Source organism: Canis lupus, chromosome 26, assembly GCF_003254725.2.
Source record: "Canis lupus dingo isolate Sandy chromosome 26, ASM325472v2, whole genome shotgun sequence".
Classification (NCBI taxonomy): domain Eukaryota; kingdom Metazoa; phylum Chordata; class Mammalia; order Carnivora; family Canidae; genus Canis; species Canis lupus.
In genome coordinates this window covers 11,109,528-11,136,009 of record NC_064268.1, presented here as the reverse complement: position 1 = coordinate 11,136,009, position 26,482 = coordinate 11,109,528, and the positions used below count along the sequence as shown (strand labels likewise).

Here is a 26,482-nt window from a genome sequence, read left to right as displayed (position 1 = left end):
GGGTAGGAAATGGTGGTCTCCAGAGTCAGCCAAAGAGTGAAGAACCCAAGAAGAGGAAAAGGAAAGCCTCCTTGGTGTTACTCAGAGAAAGGGAGACTCCACCCCACTTCAATTTCATCAGAGGATCTTTTTGACTATGTGTCAATGAGATGCACCAACAGGGGGACCACACTGAAAGAAATGCTGCTCTGTTCACAGCTAACATTTGTGCATCACTTCTTCACAGAAGATTTGCATGGGCAGCCCATATTATATGGTGACATTTTTTCTTTTAAATTTTCCGAGGGAGAGAGAGAGAGAGAGAGAGAGAGAGAGAGAGAGAGATTGATTAGCACTGTGGCCAGAAATTCAGATCCAGGTACAAATCTGGATGGTGGGCTCTGACACTCATCAGCTGTGTGACTTCCCCTCTCTTAGTTTCTCCACCTGTAAAATGGGGTCTGCCTCCTAGTGCTATTCTGAGAATGCAACAAGATGACATGTTTCACATGGATCATTGCAATGCATAGCGCAATGTCAGGCACCTAAAAAGACTCAGTAAATTTTTTAATGCTACAGATTAGGGGGTAATCATTAACTTAACAAAAGGATTCACCAGGAGAATTATCTTAATGTCACATTCCAGTACTGCATTTAATACCTGGTGACATTGACCATTGCAGGATGGAGACATGTCTTTGTAGAACACTTCCATTATGTAAAGGATAGTTCCTCTGAAGGGTGAAAGCAACCACAGTGGCCCAGATAAGGCCTCTGGGAACCAGCTCTATCTGAAACTGGGCCAGCCCCAGCCGTGGGATTAGATTTTTTTTTTTAAGATTTCATTTATTTATTCACGAGAGACACAGAGAGAGAAGCAGAGACACAGGCAGAGGGGGAAGCAAGCTCCCTGTGAGGGAGCCTGATGTGGGACTCGATCCCAGGACCCAGGGATCACGACCTGAGCCAAAGGCAGACACTCAACCACTGAGCCACCCAGGTGCCCCTAGAAGACCCTTTAATGACTCCAAGCACATAGTTATTTATACCTTCCTCCCAGAAGTTAACTCTCACCTTCCTATTCTATCTCAAGGTCCAACAAAATGGTCTCACTCACTTTCACCTGCTCAAAGAGACATTTCTCTTTGTAAAAAGTAAAGAAAATAGGTTCCAAACAAGACCCAGCAATAGCAGCTAACTACCAGAAAGCTGGATGCTATCCAGGTTCCCAAATATCATCTCCTCAAATGCTCCAGGCAACCCTATGAAGCAGGCACAATTATGGCCCATTTTACAAATGAGAAGACTGAGGATCAAAGAGGCTGAGTGTTCCTTCCTGCCATGACTGAGCTGGTCAGCAATGTGACTAAGACTCTAAGCCAGGCCCTCTAACTTCAGAGCTGTCTTCTACATTGACAGGTAAAAAAAGAGCTCTTAAAGGAGAAAATCAGATCTTAAAGACGAATCTCATCTTTTCCCTTTGTATTCAGTTTGTACCATCATCTTCCCCACTCGCATCCCCGAACATACTCGGCTCCCCTTTTCCTCTGCTATACCAAACTCCAATACAAATAAAACAAACTAGAGCAATCCTTCATCACCACTCTATAAAACAGGCATACTACTTTTATCTCTATTCCACAGATGAGGAAACTGAGGAACAGAGAAGCTAAGTGATTTGCCCCATATCACACAGCTAGTAAGCAATGGAGCCAGAGTCCAGCCCAGGGAAATTGGGCTCCAGAGTCAAAGCCATTAACACACTTAATACCTTTCTTCACAAGCAGGACTGACTACACTTTTCAAAAAAGATTTTATAATTTAGATATCTTGTGATTTGTTGTGCTTTTTCCTTTATCACCCTTTTGTTTATAACCAAGAGAAGGCTTCAGACCCAACAAGAACAAATAAAAATCACTCTCCAAGGCATAAACCTGATTCTCCACCCCAATTTGATCCTGTATCTGGTCTTCAGAATCCACTTAAAGACTTCATACCCTTTTTGGGTCTTTGGGGAAACTTCTTTCTTCCTGTTTCCATACTGGGAACCCACCCAGTCAGCTCCTCCAGTTGTAGGATCCAGAAGATGGGTAAATGAAGTTCAGCCCTTCCTCAGCTTTGCACATCCATCTCCATTCACTTCTGTACCATGTGGGTCATCTATATATTCATTCATTATCCATTCAGTTGACACATAGGTGTTGGACAGCTATATCTGAGGTCCTGGGCTGGGCACAAGGGGTTCAATAGTAAACAAGATGAACACAGTCTCTGCCCTCAAAGAACTGATATTTTATGAAGAAGGACGGATAATGTGCACCTAAAAATATACATAGGATAATTCTGGATATTGATAAGGGGTATAAAGAAGATTGACAAAGAGGTAGGGAGTGACTGAGGTTGGGGTGCTTAGCTAAGGTGGCTCCTCACTTCTCTGAGGAGTTGACATTTGAGCTGAGATCTAAGAAATAAGAGGGAGTAAATATCATAAGGACCTGAGGGTAGAGGGGTAAGCCAAGTGCAAAGGCCTGGAGAAGAAATGAGAAGTGTGTGAGGCACAGCAGGAGGGCCAATGAAGAGGGAGCATGTTACAGAGATGGGTAGGAGCCAATCACAAAGAGCCCTGCAGAGCAAGGTGAGGAGTATGGATTTTATTCCAAGTGCACTAGGGAGTCGTTGGAGGGCTAAAAGCAGAAGAATGACAAGATCTGATTTATGATTTTAAAATATAACTTTAGTTATCGTGTAGAGAATGGATTGCAGAGGAGAGCAAGGATAGAAGAAACAGGGAGACCAGTCAGGAGGCTACTGTTATAAAACAAATGAGATGATGGTGGCTTAGACTAGGGTGATAATGAAGAAGAAGGTGAGAAGTAGATGGGTTGGAATATATTTGGAGGCAGAGCTAACTGAACTTGCTGATGGATCGGATACAAGGTAGGAGAGAATGGGGGAGGTAAGGATGACTCTCAGATGTGGGTCCAGGATGACACAGGATCCTTTTCACGTTTTGTGAAAACCCACCTAAGCCACATGAATGGAGGGTCCTCTGTCTTCTCTATTCTTTTTCTTGCTTTCAGATGTGGAATTTGAACCAACTTCCAAAGGCCATGATGACTGGGGAACCCAAAGGGACTATGGTAGCGTAATCACTGATATAACCTCCAGTATAACCATCCGTATGGCCTCCAAAAAAGCATGGGGTATGAGAACAAGCATAGGTTCCAGAACCAATGAGACCTAGGTTAGAATCATTGTGTAACCATAAGAAACTTAAGGAACATCTCTGAGCCTCAAATTCCTCAACTGCAATATGGAGCCATGATAAATAACTACTACTTTTCAGAATCTTACCGAAGATTAGGAATCAAATGCACATAGCGGTCACTCAATACATGGTTCGGTTTTGTTTTGGGTTTTTTGTTTTGTTTTGTTTTTTCATTTCTCCTTTACTCACTTAAGGTGAGGGTTTCTCTCCTGGCACTATGAGATTTTGCATTTTAAGAGGTTGAAAGGTGTATGATCCAGATGGATGACTGTTTGGGTCTTAATGAAAGATCTGCAGTAGTTTTAACAGTCAGGGCTTGGAGGAACTGGGGTTCATTATCCCAATCCAGAGATTCAACCCTCTATTACAAATTATCCCCATTTGAGAATTCTGGTTCCTCTGCCTTTATGGGCAAATTAGCTCTAGAATGCTCAGGTGGGGAGCTAGAATGAATCTACCCCATTGAATTCACAGGGACCTCTCTCCAGATGTATGGACGATGCTTACAACCTGGCTTAGCTGACACCCCTGCAGTGGGGAGGCTTGGAGGGTTGAGAGAAGACCACACGAAGAAGTGGCCCCAGGGTATCTGAGCTCTCTGGGAAGCAGTGTATCTATGAGACGCCAGAAGGAATGTATACAGATCTGTGTGCATTAATATGGGTGGAAGCCCCCCCCCCTCCAGAGGGAGTATGTGGTTTTTTTCTCCCCTGCACAAACTTCTTTAGACAAGTGCTGCATAAAATTTGAGCAGAGGAATCGATGCTTGGTTATACACCATGCCTGGCATCTAGATAACACGGTGCACATTTAGAAAATGAAACACCAGATTAACCCTTTTGTATCCAAACTTTCAAAAAGAACCATTTCCATCTTAATAATCCTGAAGATCGTTATCCTTTCAGATCTCATCTTGGCCTCAAACGGTTAAGTCAACTTACCGTCCATGCTTTGCCCCTCACAAGCCATCTATTGACTTATAGGCAAGTGCCTTAGTCTGTTCACCTTCATATTTGGCCACCAATCCTCCCCAGCTCTTATATTTTTGAACCTTCATAGTTCAGGTGCCAAGGATATGATTTTCCTGAAACTAAAATGTCTAAACCCCTAGCCTCTTCTTCAGAATAAATCAAAGGGCAGATTCACAGCATTCACTATTGCTCAGTTCTATTGTTTTAAGCATGAATTTTCATTTCTTTGGGGTTAGAGATAGCTACGTGTAACTGTTTTAGACTATGTTTGAAATAAACCTTTCTCACATCATTTATTTGGAAAGAAAGGAGAAGACACCGTTTTTAGTCAATTGTTTTGTTCTTTGATATATACCTGTACAGGGCTCGGGTTCTAAGGAAAGACAAAAGGGGGGAAATAAACGTAGGAGAGGGAGAAAATCACAGAATAAAGGAAAGACAAAAGGACGGGGTAAAGAGGGAGAGGGCAGGTTCCAAGAGCCCGTTTGCCCCTTGGCGGCGCGGCGGGATCAGCACCGCGGACAGCTCCCGTCTTTGTCTTGGTCCAAACTCCAGCGCCCGCGCTCAGCCCGGCAGCCACCGCTGGCGCGCCCGCTTCTCACTCCACCAAACCTGCTTTGGAAAGAGAGAGAGAGCGCATAGCAGAGGGAGAAAGGCTTCCTTTCCTCTCCCCGCATCCTCCGAACTCGGCCCTGATCCCATCCCACGATATCGCGGCGGCCGATTTTAACTTGGCTTCTCCGGGAATCTCCCTCCTGTCTACATGGTGCTGGGGGCTGGGGTGTCGCCGTGGCGAGTTCAGATTGCCTTTGGAATTCGTTTCACTGTCACTGTCCCAGGCCCCAGCCTCCCACATCTGTCCCTAGACAACGCCTAGCCTTCGGGGGGCGGGGGGGGGGGGGAAAGCCTGGGATGTCGAACGGTTCGCTGGTGCGCATCCCGAGCTGTGAACACACAAGGACGCCCAGACCAGCTGAGCTTGGCCTAAGACCCACAGCATCAAACCCAGGAAGGGAAAAACCACCACTGGGAGACGGGAGCCAGAAAGATGAGAGAGGGGTTTTTTTTTCCAATTCAAACTAAGCCTGGAAAAAGCAATGGATTATGTTATGTTCAGAAACCATACATCCGGCCACACGAATTCAGCCTCAATTTTTCTCCCTTTCACTAGAGAAAGCATCTAGCTCTGAGTTCAACAAGCCTCACCTACAGAGGCTGCTCAAAATACTTTTTTTTTTTTTTTCTGGGCCCTTTCGTAGGATCCAGGATAAAAAGAATCTCTTCTCGTGTTCTCCTTTGCCTAAAACCTTGCTTCCCGGAGGGGGTGGGCAATGCCCTGTGTGTGAAGCTCATTCTCCAAATCTTACACTAAACATACATAGAGAGAGAGAGAGAGAGAGAGAGAGAGAGAGAGAGAGAATGAAGCCCAGTTTCAATAAAGTTCTGCCTTTCGCCAAGCCTCAGAGAAGTCAGCCAGCCAAGCTACGTTTTGTTTTCACAGAATCTGTTACCCAGGTGGAGCTCTAGGGTGGGAGTATAGATAAGGAAAGTTTAAGAATGAGCCTCCTGTACAAGGAAGACTTCCTCTGGCCATCTGCAAATATTCTAGTAGGAAAGAAAGACGGAAAGAGGACTCTTGCAGATCTAAAGCTTACGGCCCCCACACCAGCGTCTGGAGCACAGAGATATCGCCACAAACCAACCAGCCAGAAGACCCGGAGCCCAGTCCAGACACTGTGGATGGATTGGTATCCACCTCCAAAATAAGATTCCTCTCCATCCCCTTCAAGAGGGGGAAAAAAAAATCCCTGGAATTTTTTTTTTCCGAAGCAGCATTCTGTCCTTCCCCCTCCTCCTCCCCCAAGAAACCCAGAGGAGAAAGGCCACCGCACACTGTTGGGCAGCTCAAAAGAGTTTTAGAGAAAGCGCGGTCCCCGCTGAGGTCCCCACGGAGCAGAAGGGCGCACAGCGGGGTAAACATACTCGCCTTGGGAGGAAAGAGCTGGGGGTCGCTTTCCCTGGGCCCCTCCCCCCTCCCCAGGTCCACCGCGGCAGGCGCTTAGAGGTGGGGAGAGGACGCCCCCCTATCCACCCACCCACCCAGCCCGCTCCGGCGCGCGGTTCAGCCCTGCTGCAGTGTAAACCGCGGCTTTCCGATGCAGATTTCCCTTTTAACACCTTCTAAACAAAGGCTAATGAGGCCACTGCTTTACTCTATCAACACACAATCATTAGCAGCCGAGAAATACGCGCGCACGCGCGCACGTGCACACACACACACACACACACACACACACACACACCCCATGCCCGGGCTGCCAAAGTCGGGCGAATTATAAAGGAACCCATATTAGGTTGACAAAAAGAAGGTGAGATAGGGAGGGGCGGGGAGAGGAGGTGGGATAGAATGGGGAGAGAAGGGGGTCAATGTTATCGAGACCACGGAAAAGACCAAGAGAAAAAAAAAGGACAGCAAGATACAGAGTCAAACGCAGACTAACTGGTCAGAGGGAGGGAAATTAGAAAGTCTAGGGAATCCTTAATGTGAATGTTAGGGCCCCTGGAAAGCTCTCCCCATTTGTGTTCCAGAGATGGAGCAGGGTGACAGGCCTCATCGTAGAAACGGCTTCCTACACACTGGCGGATGGTCTCCACCTTAAGATACGCTCAATGGGGCCAGAGAAGCAGCAACTACAGCTCCCCAGCCTTCAGTCCTGCCTGCCCTCCGATGCCAAACAGCTGGGGCCGGGCTCCAGGCCCACAACAGGGGCAAGGATGAGGGTCCCGGTGGTTTTCAGCTCAGACCTTCAGCCTATCAGGCTGCCTGGGAAATGCACTTCGGTGGGCAGTTGTCGCTCAGCCCTGCAGCTCAGCACCATGTGCAGGGTTTTCCCTCTCTGAACAAAAGCCTCGGTGTTTTCCTCACAAGTTGGGAGTCTGGCTTGCACCTTTCTTTCTGTCCTCCTCAACACCCCTCTGGCCCCCAGCAATTAGCCCCAGACTCTGTCCTCCTAGTGACTGGGAGTCTGAGTTCAGCCCTAGGTTGTAGAACCTAAGAAATACAGCCTGCAGGAGCTGGCCCAACAGCCTGGCGTGTGGGGCCACTGGGAGGGTGCATTCCTGGAGGGGGCTTGCAGGAAGGAGAGAGGGACCACTACACCGGCCTTGGCCACAAAAATCGTCGGGGTCTCTAAGCTGGCCAGAGCCCACTAGCACATGCACTCACTTTAGGACTGGATATCCTACAACCTGAAAGTGCTGTTCAGCCACTGTCCTCCCTACCTGCTCCCTCCCAGAGATGCCAGACCTGCCCCTGGCGCCTGGTAGGGCTGCCCAGCCAGCCACCAGTGATTGCCGGACTCCTGGCCCCCATGGGGCTGACACAGCCTTCTGGCCCCAGTGCCTGTTCCAAAGCCACCCAACACCTGCTGGCTGGCACCCCACAGGCCCCTTGAAGTCCCAGTCCAGATACTGGGCTGGGGTTTAGTTCAAACTCAAGAGCCCCCTCCCAGCCGGTCGGTCGGGAGGAGATCGGGAGGAGACTGGGGGGAGGAAGGGAGCTTGGGGAGGAGTGCTGTTGTTGAATGGATAAATAGAGGAAGGAAGGGAGGAGGGAGGGAGGGAAGGAAGGGAGGAGGGAGGGAGGGAAGGAAGGAAGGAAGGAAGGAAGGAAGGAAGGAAGGAAGGAAGCAAGCAGAGGGATTCCCTGCCTTTTTGATTAAACGTTCCAGGTCGGGCCTGCCCAGTTAACGAGACCGTTAATTAAGCCGTGCGCAATTCAACTGACAGGAAGGCCCTGCACCCCGCAGAGATGTTCTGGAAACCGAGCAGTCCAAGGCGGAGCGTTAGGGGGCACATCGGCCTGATCGCGCCCCGGTCTTCCAGGGTTCTTCCGCCTATGCCGCCGGCTCTCTTGGGGACGCCCAGGCCCGGATACTTTCCCTGCCTGGACTCAGGGCTGCCCCCAGGTGGCCGCCCCCTCGGGGCTCCCGGAAGGCTCATCCACCCCCACATTCCTTCTGCATCCCTGCGGGGAGCCCGAGGCCTGAGCCCGAGCCCTAACGCACGCATCACGCCTCACCGGCGTCCACCGAGGCGAGCCGGGGCGCACACGTTTCTGGGCGTCGTCGGGCAAACTCGAACCCCCGAGCAGGACAGGAGCTGGGGACCTGGCCGGCCGGCTCGGCTCTCTGGGTCTCGCCGGAGCGCCGAGCCCGCCGCTGTCGTCCGGCCCGGGGGCCCGGGGGCCTGGGGCCTGGGGCCTGGGGACCGCGGGGCCTCGCCTCCACGCTCGCTCCTGCTCGGGGCCGGGGCCGGGGCCGGGGCCGGGGCCGATGCGCGCGGCGGCGGGCAGTGCGCGGCGGCGCGGCGGGACGCTGAGTGTGTGTGCGCGGCGCGGCCTATATTTACACCCCAAACAAAATAATTACACTTTTGTCGGAGGGAGAAAGCCAGTGATTAGGCGCGGGCTCTTTGCGGCAAAACAGTTTCTCAGTGGTACACCAGTATAATTTTTCACGGCTGGCTGAAATCAAAGAGGGGAGGTAATGAATCCGGCGAGCAATTTAAATTTACAATTTGTAACGCCGCCGCCGCCGCGCACACCCGGCCGAGAGCGCAGCTCTAAGGCGCTCGCTGCGTTTGTTTAATGTTAAAGCCGCGCTGGCTCTTGGGGGCCGGGGGGGCGGGGGGGGGATGCGGAGGATGCGTTTGGCTGGGGGGTTGGGGGGAGGTAATGATCGAAGTCGGGAGAGGACCCGCTGAGCCGCCCGAGACGCCACGCGGAGAGGAGGACGAGGGGCGCGCCCCTCCGGTTCCCTCAGAGCGCGCGTTCCCCAAGAAAGCAAGCCGCTCTGCCCCATTCAAAGGGAGGGATGCCTTCAGAGGGGCGAAGGGAGATACTCTGGTCGCCGGAAAAGCCCCAGGTTCCTGCTGGGCTGCAGAAATTCCCCATCCCCGTCCCCCCAGGCAAGAGAGTTTCCGAGAAGGAGTAGGGAGGCGCAACCGAAAATTCTCTTTAGCCGGAGGGTAGGTCAGCTCCAGGAGCCCCGAAGAGTCCCCATTCCGGCCTCTGCCCTGCGTCCCGGGCTGAAGAAGACAGGAAAGACGCCCCCACCAAGCCCCAGCTCAGCGCGCCTCAAAACTCCCACCCCGGACGGGTGTGTGCCTCTTCGCCGGTAATTAATTACCGAACTCAAGGGGGAATATGCAAACCGCATATTACTAACTCTACAGGGCTTAAGTGATTGGAAACAGATTATTATCTTGTTTGTCTTTTGTCTGTTTTACTTATCCCGCCGCCGTCTGTCGAGTTGTAATGTTGATACTCTTTAGTCTAGGAGGAAGATTTTTATATAGTAAATTCCATCAACATCTTGTATAAGTGACATTGCGTCTCCATGCATTACCCTGTTAAGACACAAGCGGTTTATTAGTTACATATAGGAGGGGATTTCGCTGCCTGGTCGCCATCTGTTAGCGCTGTTAGGGCGGGATAATTCGTCTAATAGTTGGTCTGCTGGCGTTTTTTCGATGCTGTGCACCCTGGAAGGTGGAGAGCTGGCAGAGGCCAAGCAGGCTTTCCTGCAGCTGGGCTGGGGCATGGAGGTTTTGGACTGGGGCTGGGCTGTGCTGAGGCCCCCAAGGTGACTTGGCGGGGGAGGCTGTGACCTGGACAGGATGGGTAAACTCAGCTATAGGAGGCAGAAGGCCAGACCAAGGCTTCTGGAAGCAGTACCCTCATCTCCTGCAATTGGGCATTCAGCCCCCTCACAACATCCAAGCTCAGGCTCGGGATGAACCAGAGCTGCTCTATGAGACTGTCCCCAGTTCCTGCTACCTCCCTAACCTGGTATCTTAACTGCTGTGGCCTGGCTGTGCATTGGCATTTAAGCACATCCAGGAGGTGAGTGAGGGTGGGTGGATGTGTCCCACGTGGAACCCGGCACACAGCACCCAGCAGCCGGGCAGGGTTGGCAAAGCCAGGGCTGAGAGCAACTCGGCTCTCGGGGTACTGGACCATGGTTTGGGGGGGCTGAAGGGGTTGGAGGAGAGTGGGTTCCAGGTGCCTAGTCCAGAGCAGGGCAGAGGCCATCAGATGGGGGCTTTTAATGACTGTATGTGAGTCTTCGAGCACCCCAATAGCTGTATGGTGCACGATGAAAATTGTTCTTTGCAGCATTGAGCCGGGTGCTGGATTTGGCTACCCCAGCAGAGGCAGAGGGAAGGAAATAAAACCAGCGAAATCAAGAAGGAAAGTGATGGGGGGGGAAAACAGAGGGAAAGGGAAACAGAAAGAGAACAGAGGCTGAATGTAAGCGAGAAAAGGAGACAGAAAGGAAAACAGATGTGCAGAGAACGCGGGAGAGAGAAACCCCAATGAAACAAAGGGCGAGTAGGCAACCCAACTGGCCTCCATGTCCAGCCTGACGCCTCTCTCCTCCTGTGGTCTTGGTTCTCTTGGATCCTGCGCTGCAGGCGGGCACGGCCCGGCACTTCCAGAAACTGTGGTTTCATTTGGGGCTCTTGGAGCTCTCCCAGCTGGGCCTGGGGGACCTGGCAAGATCCAGTCTACTTGTTCCTGGCCGAGCCAGGCTCTAACCAGCCACACCGCTAAGCTGCTATGTGGTATAGACACCTGTCCCTGGGCAAGCCCGAAGATGGAGTAACAGCACCATCAGGCAGAAGCTATCCGATTTGGGGACTTCTTTTCAGAGACCCAGCTGCGGGTCAGTGTCCCACCTGGTGACCAGCATCTGTCAGTTTCCTGTCCCCGGCCAGATCATCTCCCCTAGAGACTGTGGGGGACAGCGCTAGGCCTGGACGGGAACAGAGAGAGAAGTAAGCATCTCTAAGCATCTCTGTGCCTCCACCAAATGCCCCAACACAGGCATCCAGAAATCCTGCCCCTGCCAAATCCACAAAGGTGATGCTAGGAATACACACACAACGAACCCCCCAGACCTACAGGAGTCACATAAACAAAAACACTGCCATCCACACAAATAGTGACTGGCACACAAACACAGATCCACAAATTCTGCACTCACAAACACACTCAGCCCAGCTCAGTCAGATGCACACGAGGTCTCCAGCATGCACACGTTCACCCACACACAAACACACACATCCAGATTTTTTTTTAAGTCCACTTGCACAGCAACGTGATGGCACACATACACAATAATCGTACACAGATGCACACTCATGCATGCAAACACCCTTACATTCCAGTGTCCAAAAGTAAGCATACATGCATATACACAGACCAACAAAAATAAGTACGCACAGACTAATATACACAGCTGAGCTACACACGAATACAAGCACACAAATTTGCACAAAAAAGACACAAACCAAAATTACTCACATGATTGATTACTAACTATAAACAGACAAAAATGCAATTCTCAAACAGCAAATATAGACTAACAAACTCAATAAATGCACCCAAACACACATTCACAGCCAAGTCTTGGCACAAACACACTTCTCTGGCTCCAGCCCAGGGCCTACCTATTCGGTTAGCCTGCAGCCGATGAGCAGGATGGAAAAATCCTGCGGAGCCTGCCTGGCCTCCCTAACTTGGAGTGCACGGTCGCCAGGTTGGCCCCGTGGGAAAGGAGGCCTGGCCTCTCCCTCCGTCCCCCAGACCCACATTTCCCTCTTCACAGGCACCTGCAAGCACCCGCTTACCCCCTCCCCCCACCACACACACACATACTCCCCAGACCCTCAGCTCCCTAACAACGAACCGCTCTTTCTGCGTCCTACGTAGATTGCAACTTGCACACGCAGCCCGCACGCGCTGCGTGTGCAAGCAGCACCCACGCAATCTCTGGCGTTCCGGATGCGGCAGTGGGACCCACTCACCACGGTGCCCTGACTGGCTGACCGGGATCTGGAAAGTGCGACGAGGAAAGGAGAGACGTGGTGAACTGGTGAACGCCACCTCTGATCAGGCTTCAGAAAGACCAGTCTGCCCTGATCTCCCCAAGTCTCCCCCAGAACTCCATGGTGCGAGCGCTCAGGCCTGAAACTCCGGGGTCCGGGACCAGGCCAGATGACACCCTCCCCCAACTTGGGCCTGGGCCTGCAAAGGGAAAGATACCCAAACAGCGCGGCTCGCTCTCACGCTCGCTTGCTCTCTCGCTCTCTCTCTTTCTCTCTCGCTCTCTCTCTCTCTCTCCCTCTGTGTCCGTGAGAAAGGCTGGGCTGGGCCCCAGCTCCGTGTATGACAAAAGAAGCCGGCCCGGCTCTGGGAGCCCCGTGAACCGCGCCGTCGCAGCTCCTGGGCGCAAACCCCAGGGACGCGGGGAAGAGAGAATCCAATCTGGGCGAGCTGGACTAGGGAAGAGGAGGCGGACGCAGAGCGCGCTCCGGGCTTCGGGCAACTTCTGCAAGTTCCGGGGATGGCGAACGGGGCAGGGCCCCTCTCCCACTAGGCCCTGGAATCCCGGCCCCCAAATATTTGTGGGAAGAGAGAAGGGAGATGCAGTTTTCAGATCGCGCGGCCCCCCACCCCGCCCCCAGCCCCAAACTGGAAGGTAAATACTTACTTAGCCTCCGAACCAGGTACAAGCTAATACTCAACAATACTGATGCCTTGTTTTTTTTGCTCTGTCCGGACCGCAACGCTGTAGCCAATTTAGATATGCTATAAATTTAAGAGGTTGCCATGGCCACCGCGCGCCCATTGGCCGCCGGGCCCCCTACGTGCCGCGCCACGTCACCAAATCTGAATAAGGATGCGCGAATTAGGCGGCGGCCAGACAAAGATGAGGATCGGGACCGCTTGAAAGTGGGGGAAAGTGCCGGCGCCTCCGCCACCGGGGAAAGCCGCTCCGCAGCACCGAGGCCATTAGCCACCCAAGATACCTGGGGGAGCCCGGAACAAGCACTGGGGCGCGCGGCCCGAGGCATGAGGCTGTGAAAGCCACCCCTCCCCACCCCACCCCGGGCAGCCCAGCGCCAGGCCAGCGATCACCCAAGGACTTGACCGGCTGAGTCTGGGTCCGGCCCGGACTCGCCCGGCGGCGGCCGAGATAAGAGGCGGAGCGCAGCGGCGGGGCCTGGGGGCCCGAGGGCCGGGGGCCCAAAGGGAGGGCAGGGCGGCCCGAGCCGCCGGGGCGCTATGATGGTGCACTGTGCCGGCTGCGAGCGGCCCATCCTCGACCGCTTTCTGCTGAACGTGCTGGACCGCGCGTGGCACATCAAATGCGTTCAGTGCTGCGAGTGTAAGACCAACCTCTCGGAGAAGTGCTTCTCGCGCGAGGGCAAGCTCTACTGCAAAAACGACTTCTTCAGGTAAGAGGCCGCGCCGCCCCGCCGCCTGCGCGCCCGCCCTGCGCGCGCTCCGCCGGGGCGCCCGGGAAGGGGAGACCGCGAAACCGGCCTCCTGGGCTCGCAAGCTTAAATGGGAAGCGGGGCAGCCCACTGCTCTCGTCCTGTCCTTGGTCCAGGAAAGCGCCCGAGCCCGGGCGGAGTACGAAGAACGCTGCCTCGCTGTCTCTAGTTCGCTCCGGCAGGCCGGCTTGCAGCCGCGGCGGGGCAGGGCGAAGAAGCCCTGACAAACTTGCTCCCCACGCGTCTCTGCTCCTTCCCCGCAGCTGCGACCCCAGGGTGGAAGTTCAAGTCCGGTTCTGAGACAGTGAGAATTTTTGCCTAAGGTAGGGGCTGCTGGAGGCTTCTCCCACTGGGCAGAAAGCAGGAGCCCAGGGGCTGACGCCCGGCGGGCCAGGGCCCCAGAGCCCTCCTGGACAAGCTGAAACTTTCCCAACTCCAAGGGGGTTCAGCCAGGAAGATCTCCTCTGATGATGGGGGGAGGGAACCTTCTCCTCCTTGCCCCCCACCCCACCAACTCCTTAAACATTTTCTCCCATCTTGAAATGTACAAACAAAAATCGAAGCTGAGAATCAGGACCTCCAGGGTCCAGTCTGTGATGTGTCACCTCCCCTTGGCTGCCCACAGGGGTCCTCAGGTGAGCCAGAGCCTCAGTTTCCCCAGCTGGGAACCTCCAAGGGCTGGCCTGGAAGGCTGTGGGTTTTCTGGCGGCTCAGCCCTGCCTGCTTCTGCCAGGCGCCCAGAGCCGGCTTTGTGCCTGTGAATTCCGGGCACCGAGGGAAGGGGGGCGTGATTAACAGCGTGGAGAAAGGCTGCTCCCCGGCCCCAACGGCTCGGCACTAGGGAATTTGAATAGGAGAAAATGTCAGCCACAGCTTTACACGTGTAAACTCCCTAGCTCCGGAGGCCCGAGGCCCCTAATGTGGCGGTGCTTGCAAAGTGCCTAATGATTTTTGATAAGGTGCATATGGCCAATTACGCTGCCGGATAAGGCCAAAAGTGACTTATGGCTTCTAATGCCCTCACTACATCAACGTCACCCAAATTCGCCCTGTTTAGAGACATGGGTATGAGTAGATGTGGGGCCCCAAGGTCCCGGGCCCTTGCTCTCCCTCTCCACCTGCACCTCACCCCTCCCAGTGCTCGCCTGCACCACCCATTTTGGGGGAGGCTGGCCTTCTCCAAGCGCTCAAGAGAGAAAGAAAAGGATTTAGATCAGGAACGCGGGAAAGGGGGGGGAATTTGAGAGATCCTGTGTACCTGCCATGCAGGTTTAGGACTGCCTTCTAGTCACATTCTCCTGATGCCTGCCAGGGCCAGAGATTTTAGGGGGGTTGAAGACTCAATCCCTGCTTTCCAGACTCCACAGTTTCTGAGGCCCTGCTGTCCACAGGACCAAGTAGCTCCAACGGGTCCCAGAGTGGGGACTGGAAGGCCTCCAGTGCCGGTGGCATTGGGAATCAGCGAAAGATGCCTTCCGTCCTGCTCAGGTCCAGCTCGGGAGGGGAGCTCCCCACCCCATTGCTAAGACCTACCAGCCAGGCCAACTGGCCTAACCTGGGCCCCGGCAGACTGGACAGGACCCAGGAGGCAAAGCCAAGGAGTGGTCCAAACCTGGCTGGCCAGGCTGAAAATGCCAAATAACTTGGACAGCCAAGTTTGCCTCAAGCAGCCCAGGCGTATCTGGCAGGGATGCGGGGAGCATCTTGGGGTACATTGGGTCTGTGCTCAGCTGAAGGCTGCACCCATTTCTCTAAACCTTGTGGAGTACAAGTAAACCTGAACAAGCCATGAGAGTCCCAGCCGTAAGAAGAGCCCAGGACATTTGTCTCACCTCTCACACTAGCCAGAGAGTACAGGATTGCAGGTCTCATTTGACAGATGTGGACATGGGGGCTTCTCAGAGGCTAGGGTGGGTGGGAAGAAGTCAGGAGCTCAAGAGGATGGGACCCCGGGCTGCTCCAAGGTGACAGGCCCTGTTGTGTCTGCAGGCGTTTCGGCACTAAGTGTGCCGGCTGTGCGCAAGGCATCTCGCCCAGCGACCTGGTGCGCAAGGCCCGCAGTAAAGTCTTCCACCTCAACTGCTTCACCTGCATGGTGTGCAACAAGCAGCTGTCCACGGGCGAGGAGCTCTACGTCATCGACGAAAACAAGTTTGTGTGCAAGGATGACTACCTGAGCTCCTCCAGCCTCAAGGAGGGCAGCCTCAACTCAGGTAGGCTGTCTCCTCCCCTCCGCAGCCTGAGGCCCTAAGACCTTCCCACCACAGTCAGCCTGGCACTCTCCACTTGGCCCCTTGTGTGTTTCTGTGTCTGTCTCAGAGCTCCCTTCGGGCATTTCTAGGGTGGTGGGGAGGGTGCAGGGATTTGGAATTGGTCCTACAGGATAGACTACAAGCTCTTTCCCCTTCTCCTTCCATTGAGGGGCTACCCCCATTTGAAGCCACACAATTCTCCCCCCCCCCCTTTCCTAGTCTTTTCAGCTCCTGGTAATTGCAGCTACAGTGGAAGGATGATAATCAGGGACTGGAGGAAGGACAGACGGGGGAGGAAGATCTGAGGCCCAGAATGTATCCGTGGCCTCCTCCTGTCCCCTCTACACGGAGGCCAGACTCCCCCACAGGGCGTGCCTCCCCCTTCCCCAAGCAGTGGCCCAAAAGGGCCGGGAAGGCTGGAGAAGGGTCCCTCCAAAGACCTGGCCCTACCTGGAGGGAATGGGCAGGCGCCGGACCCCTGGGGGAGGGGCTGTCGCTATGCTCACAAGGGAACCCACAGCGGGCGCCAGCGGCTGGCAGCCGGGTCGCTGGGGACCAGCTACCCGACTGGAGAGACCTTTGGCCACCGCTGACCGCTGACGGCGCTGTCCTCTTCCCGTCCCGTCCACCCGCAGTGTCATCCTGTACGGACCGCAGTTTGTCCCCGGACCTCCAGGACCCGCTCCAGGACGACCCCAAGGAGACAGACAACTCGACGTCGTCGGACAAGGAGACGGCCAACAACGAGAACGAGGAGCAGAACTCGGGCACGAAAAGGCGCGGCCCGCGCACCACCATCAAAGCCAAGCAGCTGGAGACGCTCAAGGCCGCCTTTGCCGCCACTCCCAAGCCCACGCGCCACATCCGCGAACAGTTGGCACAGGAGACCGGCCTCAACATGCGCGTTATCCAGGTGCGGGCGGGCCCGGGGCACCCTTCCTTCCCCCCGGCCAGCTGAGCCCCGGAGCCCGGGAGCTCAGAGGAGCCTCCCGGCCTTGCTCCGGGCTAAGAGCGCACCAAGTTCGGGTGAGCCCGCCGACAGGGCCAGCTGGTCAAACTTCTACCAAAAGATCCAGCATAGTCCTGCGGTGCCCAAGACGGTGGGATCTTGGGCGGGTCGCTCACTGCTCGGAATCCCGCCCCCTTCCCCGTTCAGGGAGAGTTTTAAGCCCTGTTGGGCACCTCCTTCCCTCCCATCTTTCGGAGCAGAGAAAGAGGCAAGGCTCTTGACGCGCCCCCTCCCTGTGTTGGTTCGTGGGGAGACAGACAACCCGCCAGAGCCCGGCTGGGAAGTCGAGGGGCCGGGACCAGAGCCGTGCTGGGCGGGAGGCCTTTATAAAGCCGTCAGGCCGAGGGCGGGCCGAGGACCAGGAAGCCCAAGTCTTTATGAGTCGCCCCACGGGTCCGCGAAATCCTTCACCCTTGGCTGGTTCCCCGAAGCCCCTCTCCACCTCTCGGGGCCTAATCCGCCCGGCTCCCGCCTCCGGGCAGTCTTGGTGTGGAGGAGGCTATAGGACCCAGAAGGGGCGGCCTGGGCAGGGAGGGGAGGGACACCCTGGACCCGAGCTCACAATCCTTGCCCTGTCCCAGGTGTGGTTCCAGAACCGAAGGTCCAAAGAACGCAGGATGAAACAGCTGAGCGCACTGGGCGCCCGGAGACACGCCTTCTTCCGGAGTCCGCGGCGCATGCGTCCGCTGGGCGGCCGCTTGGACGAGTCTGAGATGTTGGGGTCCACTCCGTACACCTACTACGGAGGTAAGGATCCCCCAAAGCCCCGAACGCCCTGCCCTACGCTCGGCCCCGTGTGGTTTGGGGGACTGAGGACGCAGGCAGAGGCCCCTGCCGTTGGCCGCCCGGGATCCCCTCCCTCCTTTCTACCTGCGGGGAAGGTACACAATCATGAACACACCTTAACAGACACACAGCAGCAGGGGCGCGAACGCTCAGCCATAGATACCTCCTGGACACAAAATCAAACACATGGGTTCACTCACCCATACGGTTGATACACGCAGATAAACACACTCACCCACGCAGGACACATGATTGCCCCTCCCTTGCATGCACACTGGAGTTCAGAGACCTCAGGGATGCGCATCTAGGAACACGATCACACACAATACACAGGTGTGCGCTACTCCCCGGATTCACTCACGGACAAACATACCCAAAGAGATTGACAGGCTCACACACTCCCAAGCTTCATACCCAGGCGAGCACTGCAAATCTACATGCACCCTCCCCAGCCGGACACACAGCCTTCCTGCTGCCCTTGCCTCGCGGTGGTGGTTGCGCGGGGCCCTTGGCACCAGCAGGAACACTGGCACTGGAGGGAGCGCCGGCAGTAGGGATGGAGAGGTCAGGATCCAGCCCCAGCCACCTGCTAGCTAGCTTCCTAGTCGGCACCTCCTGTTCCACGCCTCCGGGGACTCTGCTCAGCGTTTGGCACTGTTAGCTAGGATGGGGCAGTTGCTCTGGGCAGGACTCCTGTGTTCATTGGGGTTGGATGTGCGGGAATTGAGCCCACCCCAATTTCTATCTTTAGGGATATAGGCGGCAAGGAGCTGGAGTTTGCAGAGAGGCATTCGGTCACGGGTGTCGCAGGGTTTGGGTCCTCTCCATCACTTCTCTTCTTCCTTCCCTCTTCTTTTCCTTCCTCTCTGGTCCCCTCACCGCTCCATTTCGCTCCATTTCCTTTGCATCTGCTAGGCGACCCATCCCAATCCCCCACTACCATCCCAGCTCCTTCATCCTGGCTTTTTGGTAACCTCAGGTGCTCTGGGAAATCCAGTCCCTTGCCCTGCACTTCCCCAACCTTTGGACTCCAGGAAAACACCTCCCTGTTGTGTTTCTGAGCCTCTGAATTTGGAGAGCCCGCAGGACTGCCTGTGCCTAAGATCTCCGCTGAGTCGTTCAGTGCCACGGGCCTGGGGTGAGGGGCCGAGGCTAGTGGCCCCGTTTGGGGAGAGGTGACTTTTCTTAGAAACGTGGGTTTGGAGAAAATGCCGAAACCAACGGGTAGCGTAGGCGCCGCCGGGTACGCAGGCAGACCTAGGAAGGAAGGCTTCAGTACAGGGTCGACCTAGGCGGTTAGATCTTCAGGTCCCTCCGGGGGCTCCTGAAATTGCAGGAGGGCAAATTGCGCGGCTGTGCTTCTGGAGGAGAGACTTTGCGCTGGCAGGGCGGGAGCCGGGGGCTGCGGGCGCGGAGGGAGGGCAGCTCGGAGGGTGGACGCGTGGGGCCGGCTTCAGTCTGGAACTCTCCCTACCTATCTCTGCCTCGCTGCGCGCACCATCCCCGCCCGGGTGCCCGGAGGTGGTGGGGCGGCGCGGTCCGGAATCTCTCCCCGCCTGGGTAATTAAGCCAGGTTTCCCCGAGGACTGCTGTGCCCCCACCAATCCCGCCCCCTCCTCCACCCGCGCGTCTGCTGGATGGGGGGGGGGGCCTGGACACGCGGGCCCCTCTTTCTCCGGAATGGGGGGCAGGACCCCCCAGCCCCAGGGAGGCAGCCCCGCCTAGTCCGCGCTGGGAGATCCGGGCGGCGGCGGCCGGCAGCGGGCGAGAAAGGGGCTGGGCGGCGGGGCTGGCGGCTCCCCGTGGGAGCGCGGACAAAGCCCCAGCTGCGGCTTTTGTGCCCTTTTCAGACGGCGTTTGTTCCAATTACCTCCGGCCCGGCCGCCATATGGGCGGAGGCGGCGCGCTCCGCGCGGGGGCCGCGGCCCTCGCTGGCTCACCGACTCGCTGCGGGCCGAGGCCGTCCCCCATCCCCGTCCCTTAGGGGCCCCAAATTCGCCGCTTCCAACCTTTCCCTTCACTTTCGGGGAGAATGGAGTGAGTGGTTTTTAAAAAAAGTAATTGGCGACCGTTTTAGCTGTTGCTTAAAGCGTCTACAAGGCGCGCCTCCAGGAACCCCCCATTTGGACTGATTTCAGGGTTTGGAGAAAGAAGGGGGGCAGGCGGCCGGGGACGTCCAGAATTCACCCTGCCGACCGAGACCCAAAGACCCAGCGTGGGGTGGGCGACGTCGAGGAGAAAACCCCAGCCTGGGGGCGCGCTGGTTTTCCCACCGCACAAAGCGGGTTATTGTCACCGGTGCCGGCTACAAGGTGATTCTTTCCTGGGGTCCCACACCCCAAACCTTCACGGCCGACCTGGAGGAAGGGAAGAGGCTGTCTTGCAAGGACCGTGTGCGAAGGAGTTCTGGGAGGAGGTCAGAGAGTGGATGCGGAAACAATTTATTCAGAGTGGGCTTGTAATCTGGAGTCCCGCACTTCCTGATTTTGCGGGTAAAATGCAATTTGTGAATTTTCTGGAGAGAGCTTATGGCTATCACCAGATTCTCAAAAGGACTCAGAGACCCCAAATGCCTCAGAACCTGCATGTCCTGGCTGGACAGGGGTGAGACTGAAGGACCCAGGCTTCCCACTGAAGCTCCCATGAAATGTTGGACCTGCGAGATCAGGCGAATGCCCGCCCTCCCTCCAGTCAGGTCTAGGGAGGCCGCGGCGAATTGTCAGACCCCCACATTCACCCAGAAGGTCGCAGAGCTGTCCTTGATAGGGCGGGGGGCCGGCCAGGTCCGCGGGGTGCCGGAGGTGAAGGAGAGGATGCTCAGCAGCCTCGCGGGCTCCTAGTTCCATTGCCTCGTCTGCCGGCCCAATTTGCCAGCCCCTCTCCGCTGCTCCGGCCTGGGGCCCAGGTCGGGCTGGGCTGCACCAGGTGGCTGCCCGCTCTCCACCACTTGGTGCTCTGGCGTCCGTCCCCCCCAGCATGACGGCCCAGCTCTACTTCAGGCGCCTTTGGCATCTCTCTGACTCATCTGGTCGGTCCCTGAGTGCCTCTCTCTCCTGGCCTTCCCCTTTGCTCCTGGGTCTCTCGCCCCTTTTTTACAAGTGTGTCTCTGAGCACACAGTTGTCTCATCTCTTTCTCCGGCTTGTCCTAGGCGATCGCCCTGGTCTCTGTCTCTGCCTTGGGCTTGGCCCCTCTGGGTCTCTTTTCTGACCTGAGTCTGGAGGTTCCTCTGTCTCTCTGCGCTCTGCCCATGTCTCACTGACCCTTCTCTGGCTGTCTCTGTGTCCCTGGCCCTCTGTGGCCGTCTCCCCAGTTCTGAGACGCGGTCTGGGACATTCACTGCCTCTCCGCGACCGGGTCCCTGGCGGGGACCCTCCGAGTCTGAAGTCACCAGCTCTTTCTGCGTGTGTCCGGGTCTCCGAGTGCGCCCTCGGGTCGGTGGGTGCATGTCCCGCCTCGGTGTCTGGGCCTCTGTCCCCGCGCTGGCTCTGGGCTCGCTCGGCCTGTCCCTGCGCGCGGGGCGGGGGGGGGGGTCCCCGCGGGGCCTGGGCCTCGGCCCGGGCGCCCCTGACTCTGCCCGTCTCCCCCGGCCCCCGCAGACTACCAAGGCGACTACTACGCGCCCGGAGGCAACTACGACTTCTTCGCCCACGGCCCGCCGTCGCAGGCGCAGTCCCCGGCCGACTCGAGCTTCCTGGCCGCGTCGGGGCCCGGCTCCACGCCGCTGGGCGCCCTGGAGCCGCCGCTGGCCGGCCCGCACGCCGCCGACAACCCCCGCTTCACCGACATGATCTCGCACCCGGACACGCCCAGCCCCGAGCCCGGCCTGCCCGGCGCGCTGCACCCCCTGCCCGGCGAGGTGTTCGGCGGCGGGCCCAGCCCGCCCTTCCCCATGAGCGGCGCGGGCGGCTACAGCGGACCCCTGGCGCACCCCAACCCCGAGCTCAACGAGGCCGCCGTGTGGTAAGGGCGGCGGAGGAGCTCGCCCCGGACCCCGACCCGACCCGACCCGACCGGGGCCCGAGGCCGACCGGGGCCCGAGGCCGGGGGGCGGGGCGGGCTTGCCCCCTCGCGGCCTTCCCAACGGCAGCGGGAACCTTATTTCTCACTCTGCTTTCCCCGTCTTTGAAACAAGATGATCAGAGAAAAGAGAGAGAGAGAGAGAAGGGAGCGCGGGGAGGAGCGGAGACGCGGAGAGCGCGCCCGCCGCGGGGCCCACGGCAGAGGGAGCGAGCGCCGCCCCGGGGCGGCTCGGGCGGTCCCCGCGAGGGCCCAGCCGCCTGCGCGCGCGCGCCCCCTGGCGGCCGCGCTCGAGGACCAAGGTCCGCTTCCCAGGAGGGGCCGGCCCGGAGCTCGCGGCGCTGGGGGCGCGGGGCACGCACCCCGCCCCCGCCCCTCCTCCCCTTGACACCGACTGTGAGCCCGGGGGTCCGGGCCGGACCGGAACCCTCGCCCCTCCTGCTCCTCCCGTCTCCCCCGCCCCCCCACGCTGGGCAAGGCGCCGAGATTTCTGGGCTCTGGCCCGTTGACCACCCTCCCTGCCCGGGGCCTGGAGGCTGGGTCGTCAGGATGTACAGTATTATACTTTTTTGGAAGTCGAACGCTTCTAGTTTCCTTATTTTGTATAAAGGAGAAACAAATAAAGTATGTTTTTGTGTTTACTGTTTATTTATTGTACTCTAGTTATCCGGGGTTGGACATTTTTATATTTTTAAGAGGAGGGTGGGCAGAGTGTGGGAGGGGAAACAGAAAGAGGTTTACCTAAAAAAAAAACAAAAACAAAAAAAAAAACACAAAAAACAAAAAAAATCAACTTTTTTAAAAAGAAAGATTAATAAAAAAAAAATTCTTTTTTCCCTCAGTGCTGTGTGGTTTTCTTGTGTGTATGGGTGTGTGGGTGTGTGTGCCTGCCTTCTCAGTCCCTCCGGGTAAACAGAGTCATGCTTCTCTAGTTCGTGGGTCCCACGTAAAACAGACTTGATTGGTATAAAGCCCCTCCCTTCATTGGGAGGGCAGGGGTGCTTTTGACAACCACCAGGTCTTGAAAGTGGCTGCTTCTTTTTTAAAAGGTTATATTTATTTATTCATGAGAGACACAGAGACTCTGAGAGGCAGAGACATAGGCAGAGGGAGAAGCAGGCTCCCTTCGGGGACCCCGATTCAATTCAGGACTCCATCCCAGGACGCTGGGATCATGGCCTGAGCAGAAGGCAGATGCTCAACAACTGAGCCACCCAGGCACCCAGCTGCCATTATGTGCCGGGCACCATATAGCCCAGAGCTTTGTATAAGACCAGCATCGAACACAAGCCTGCCTGGCGCATAGTAGGCCTTCAAGATATTCGAGGCATGAAGGGTTATGTGATTTGTTTGTCCCCAAGACGTCAGAAGAATTCTAGCTTCACTCCTAATTAGGCCTCCCGTCATTCCGGCTGGCTGGTAAACTGGCGCTAGTTATCTGCAAGGCTGTATTAGGGCAGAAGGGCCCCAGGGAGAGAGCAAAGCTGATGTGCTCTGCAAGTCCGATGGAAGGAACGGGGGTCCCATTAGGTAAATAGGCGTGTTGGAAAGAGTGCTAGATGAGATTGCGGGGGGCCAGAGCCACTACCTGAAGGCAAGGTCCTCCCTCTTTTTGCTAGTTTCCCTACTTACAAAAGTGACATGGGAGGGAGGCCTCCCTACCTTCCCTTCCTACCCAGAGGACACCATAGGCTTAGAAAAGCAGATGAAGGAGATAAAAATAAATGTAAGGGTGTCCTGCATTGGGTTCCTTTCCACCCAAGCTGGGGCCAGGGACTTGTCCGCTTTAGTGGCAGCAGGGCCCAGGGTGGGGAGAGGCGGACGAGGGAGGGAAGTGGGCCACTGAGGAACGGGCATACGCTAAGAGCCCTGCTTTTCTGTCCTTGCATGTGGACCTCCTGAGCATAATGCAAGGTGGCTTGGCTTTTTCTTTTCTTTCCTTTATACGCGCATTTGTCTTTATCAAATGAATGCTCCTTGCTCATTGAGGAAATTTTAGAAATTTCAGATAAACAAAGGAGAGAAAATCACCCAGAATCTCAAGCTCCTTGGTAATATAATTTGATGCCTTTCCTTCCAGACTTTTCTTTTCTTTCTTTCCTTCATTTTGACCCTAGAGATCATTCTCTACAGGCCGTGTGGTTACCTGCTCTGGTTCACTCAGCAATAACTCTCAGATTAATAAATTGATCGTAGTCAGAGCTATGTCATCTGAGGCAGTGATGGGCTGAAACTTGCTGGTGATGGGTGAGCCATCCTTTCTTTGGTTTTTGTTTTCTTTTTTAACTGGTTCTATTGTTGGTCATTTGGGTCTGTTGCCAATTTATTTATTTTTTACCACTTTAAACCATGCTGGAATAAATGTCCTCATAGCTAAATCTCTGGACTTGTATCAGGGTAGGTATTACTTTCCCCATTAGAATGCTCACAGAGATCAAGGGACTGGCCCAAAGTCACACAGCTGGGGAGTGGCAGAGCAGGGACTCAAGCCCACGTATTATTGGGTTGTGTTTCTACTCCACAATAGTGCCCTGATTGTAATGGATCATAGAACTCCAGAGAGAATTGCAAGATTCTGGGCCCCATCTCTGCCAGGCCCCCAAATGTTTTCGGTACATGTGTGAATTTTTCAAGAAGGGCTCACTTAGAACTTTTACCAGAGAAAGACCTAGGGAAGTGAAGTTCAGAGGAGTGGACTCACCTTTGCTCCCAGAAGACAGGCTTGTGACAGGGCCACAGAGGCAGGCAAGAAGGGGGCGGGGAATGCAAGAGGTTGGAGGACTCCCTCCTGTAGGTGTGCTCAGACCCCCAGCTGCCTACCCAGGTGGAAAGCTTGAGCCAGAGGTGTCAAGGAACTCCATCATGGGGGCAGCTGAGTGGACCTGCAGGGTGAGAATTCACTGTAGCACCACCTCTCACCTCCCCCCATCTAGCTACACACATGTACATACACACACCAAACATGTATATGCTCACATAATTGCACATTCACATATACAGAAACATGCATACAAACAGAAACACCCCCCAATGCAGACGCGGGCACAGGCACATAGACACACACACTAGCCACATGGACACACTCCTACAGATGTACACACAGACACATGCCTGATGATGGGCACATACTGCACACACTTGTACACACACAGGTACATGCAAGCACACGCACGTGAATGGGGATACCCCCACAAGCTTGTGTGCTTTTGCACAGATATGCAAGTGCATACAAGCACACACATGCGAGTCTACATATACCTGCTCTGAACTCACATGCCCAGCCCCTGTGGGTACACACAAACCCAAACCCCATATCCTTGTGCACATGTGTGCACACACATATATGCAGAGCCAATACCCGCCCTTCATATGCCCACATTTTTAGTCTGGGAGAATGGGGAGTGGAAGGAGCCCACCAGTGAGTGCATCAGGGAATACTTGAATAACCCTGGGATGGTCCCATCAGGATCTCTGAGGCTGGTTCCAGACACCAGATTCCAGAAGGGAGGGCTATCTGTGGGGTCAAGGTCAGTACTCTGGGCTAACTCCCAGGGCCTTTCCTCAGAGTGTCCTGGAGTGAGGCATGATGGGAGCAGAGGTCACCTGGGGATAGGATGGGGGCAGAACAGAGCAAGGGCCCTGGGATCTGGGAGACTATATGACTGGTTACTGTGTCAGCTTTCTGAGCCTTGGTCTCCCCCACTGCAAAATGGGCCTACAATGGCATTTCATCCACATGGGAAAGATGTCATTCAACCTGTGGCCAAGGTTCCCGAAATCTAGGTCCCAGGTTCAATCTCCACCCTCATCTCCCTGAAGACAAATCCAGAAGACAAGTTGGGGGGGGGCGCTTGTCAAAATCAGCTCAAATCGACCCCCACTCCTTGTGAGGCCCACAGGACTGGGATTGAGTGTACTAAGTTAGAGAGGTGTTTCCTCAGGAAGCCTGGGCAGGCAAGGGGGAGAGCTGGGCAGGATTGCTGGTCCCTGGATACCCACCACCATTTTCTCAAAGTATGATCAGAGGAGGGGCCTTGCAGCAAGTACATATCCCACCCACCGCCCCAGCCTCCTGGCCCCGGGGCTGGCATTGCTCCCAGGCACAGGGACCCAGATGCCCTACACGTCCAAGTTCCCAAGCTGATTCCCATGTCCCCCAAATTTGCAGGACCACTGCCCAACAAAGTCTCATCCACCTGGAGTCCACATAGACCCTCACACACCCTTCAGCATGGATGCTGTCAGCCCCACTTTGCAGATGAGAAGACTGAGCCCCAGCAGGTGAAGTGAGCTGCGTGGGGTCATGAGTCAGGAAGTGATGACAGACCCAGGCTTTGAATCCAGATCTTCTGCTTCCAGAGCCTGTGTTGCCCCTGAACCCAGGCCAGCACCTGGCCCAGGTAAGGCCTTGCCCTCTGAAAACCAACCACCCAAATGAATGCATGCACTCCAGCTGCCATACAAAGAGATTCTTTAAGAGAGACTCCAATAAATGCTAATTCTCACTGGTAGCCACCTCACTGGATTTTGTTTTAGGGGTTCAGCAAAACCAGCCAGAGGCCAAAGGACATAATGAAGGCTGCCAAGGTCAAAAGACACAAGGACTTCCGGCTTTTCCACTTTGCCCTTGGTTCTTCTGCTCACCCTTCCCCCACCGCCTTCACCTTCCACCCCCGTTCATGTTTCTGCTCCTTTTCTTCTATCTCTTCATCATCTGTATTTATTATCATTTAAAAATAAAAGATTTTCGAGAGGGGGAAAAATACACTGAGCTGTGCCAGTAAGGAGGATAGCCAGGCCCTGGCTGTGCCCTCCAGCTCGGGGCAAAAGGGGCCCGTCGCCTGTCCCTTGCGG

At 55.6% G+C, this 26,482-nt stretch overlaps 1 protein-coding gene and 1 long non-coding RNA gene across 2 annotated transcripts; one reads left to right on the top strand and one right to left on the bottom strand.

The window, feature by feature from the left end:
* Positions 1 to 4,539: 4,539 nt before the first annotated feature.
* LOC112676599 (uncharacterized) lies at positions 4,540 to 12,844 on the bottom strand. The gene is made up of 2 exons (XR_004809483.1): positions 12,777 to 12,844; positions 4,540 to 4,830 (listed from the first exon to the last, which is right to left on the bottom strand). It is a non-coding gene; the product is annotated as an uncharacterized LOC112676599 (long non-coding RNA).
* A 438-nt stretch (positions 12,845 to 13,282) lies between these two features.
* On the top strand, positions 13,283 to 21,575 carry LHX5 (LIM homeobox 5). Its single transcript, XM_025474068.2, has 5 exons — positions 13,283 to 13,524; positions 15,553 to 15,776; positions 16,451 to 16,728; positions 17,406 to 17,571; positions 21,208 to 21,575. Exons 1-5 carry the CDS (start codon positions 13,352 to 13,354, stop codon positions 21,573 to 21,575), a joined length of 1,209 nt encoding a protein of 402 aa, XP_025329853.1. The 5' UTR covers positions 13,283 to 13,351.
* The last annotated feature ends 4,907 nt before the right edge of the window (positions 21,576 to 26,482 follow it).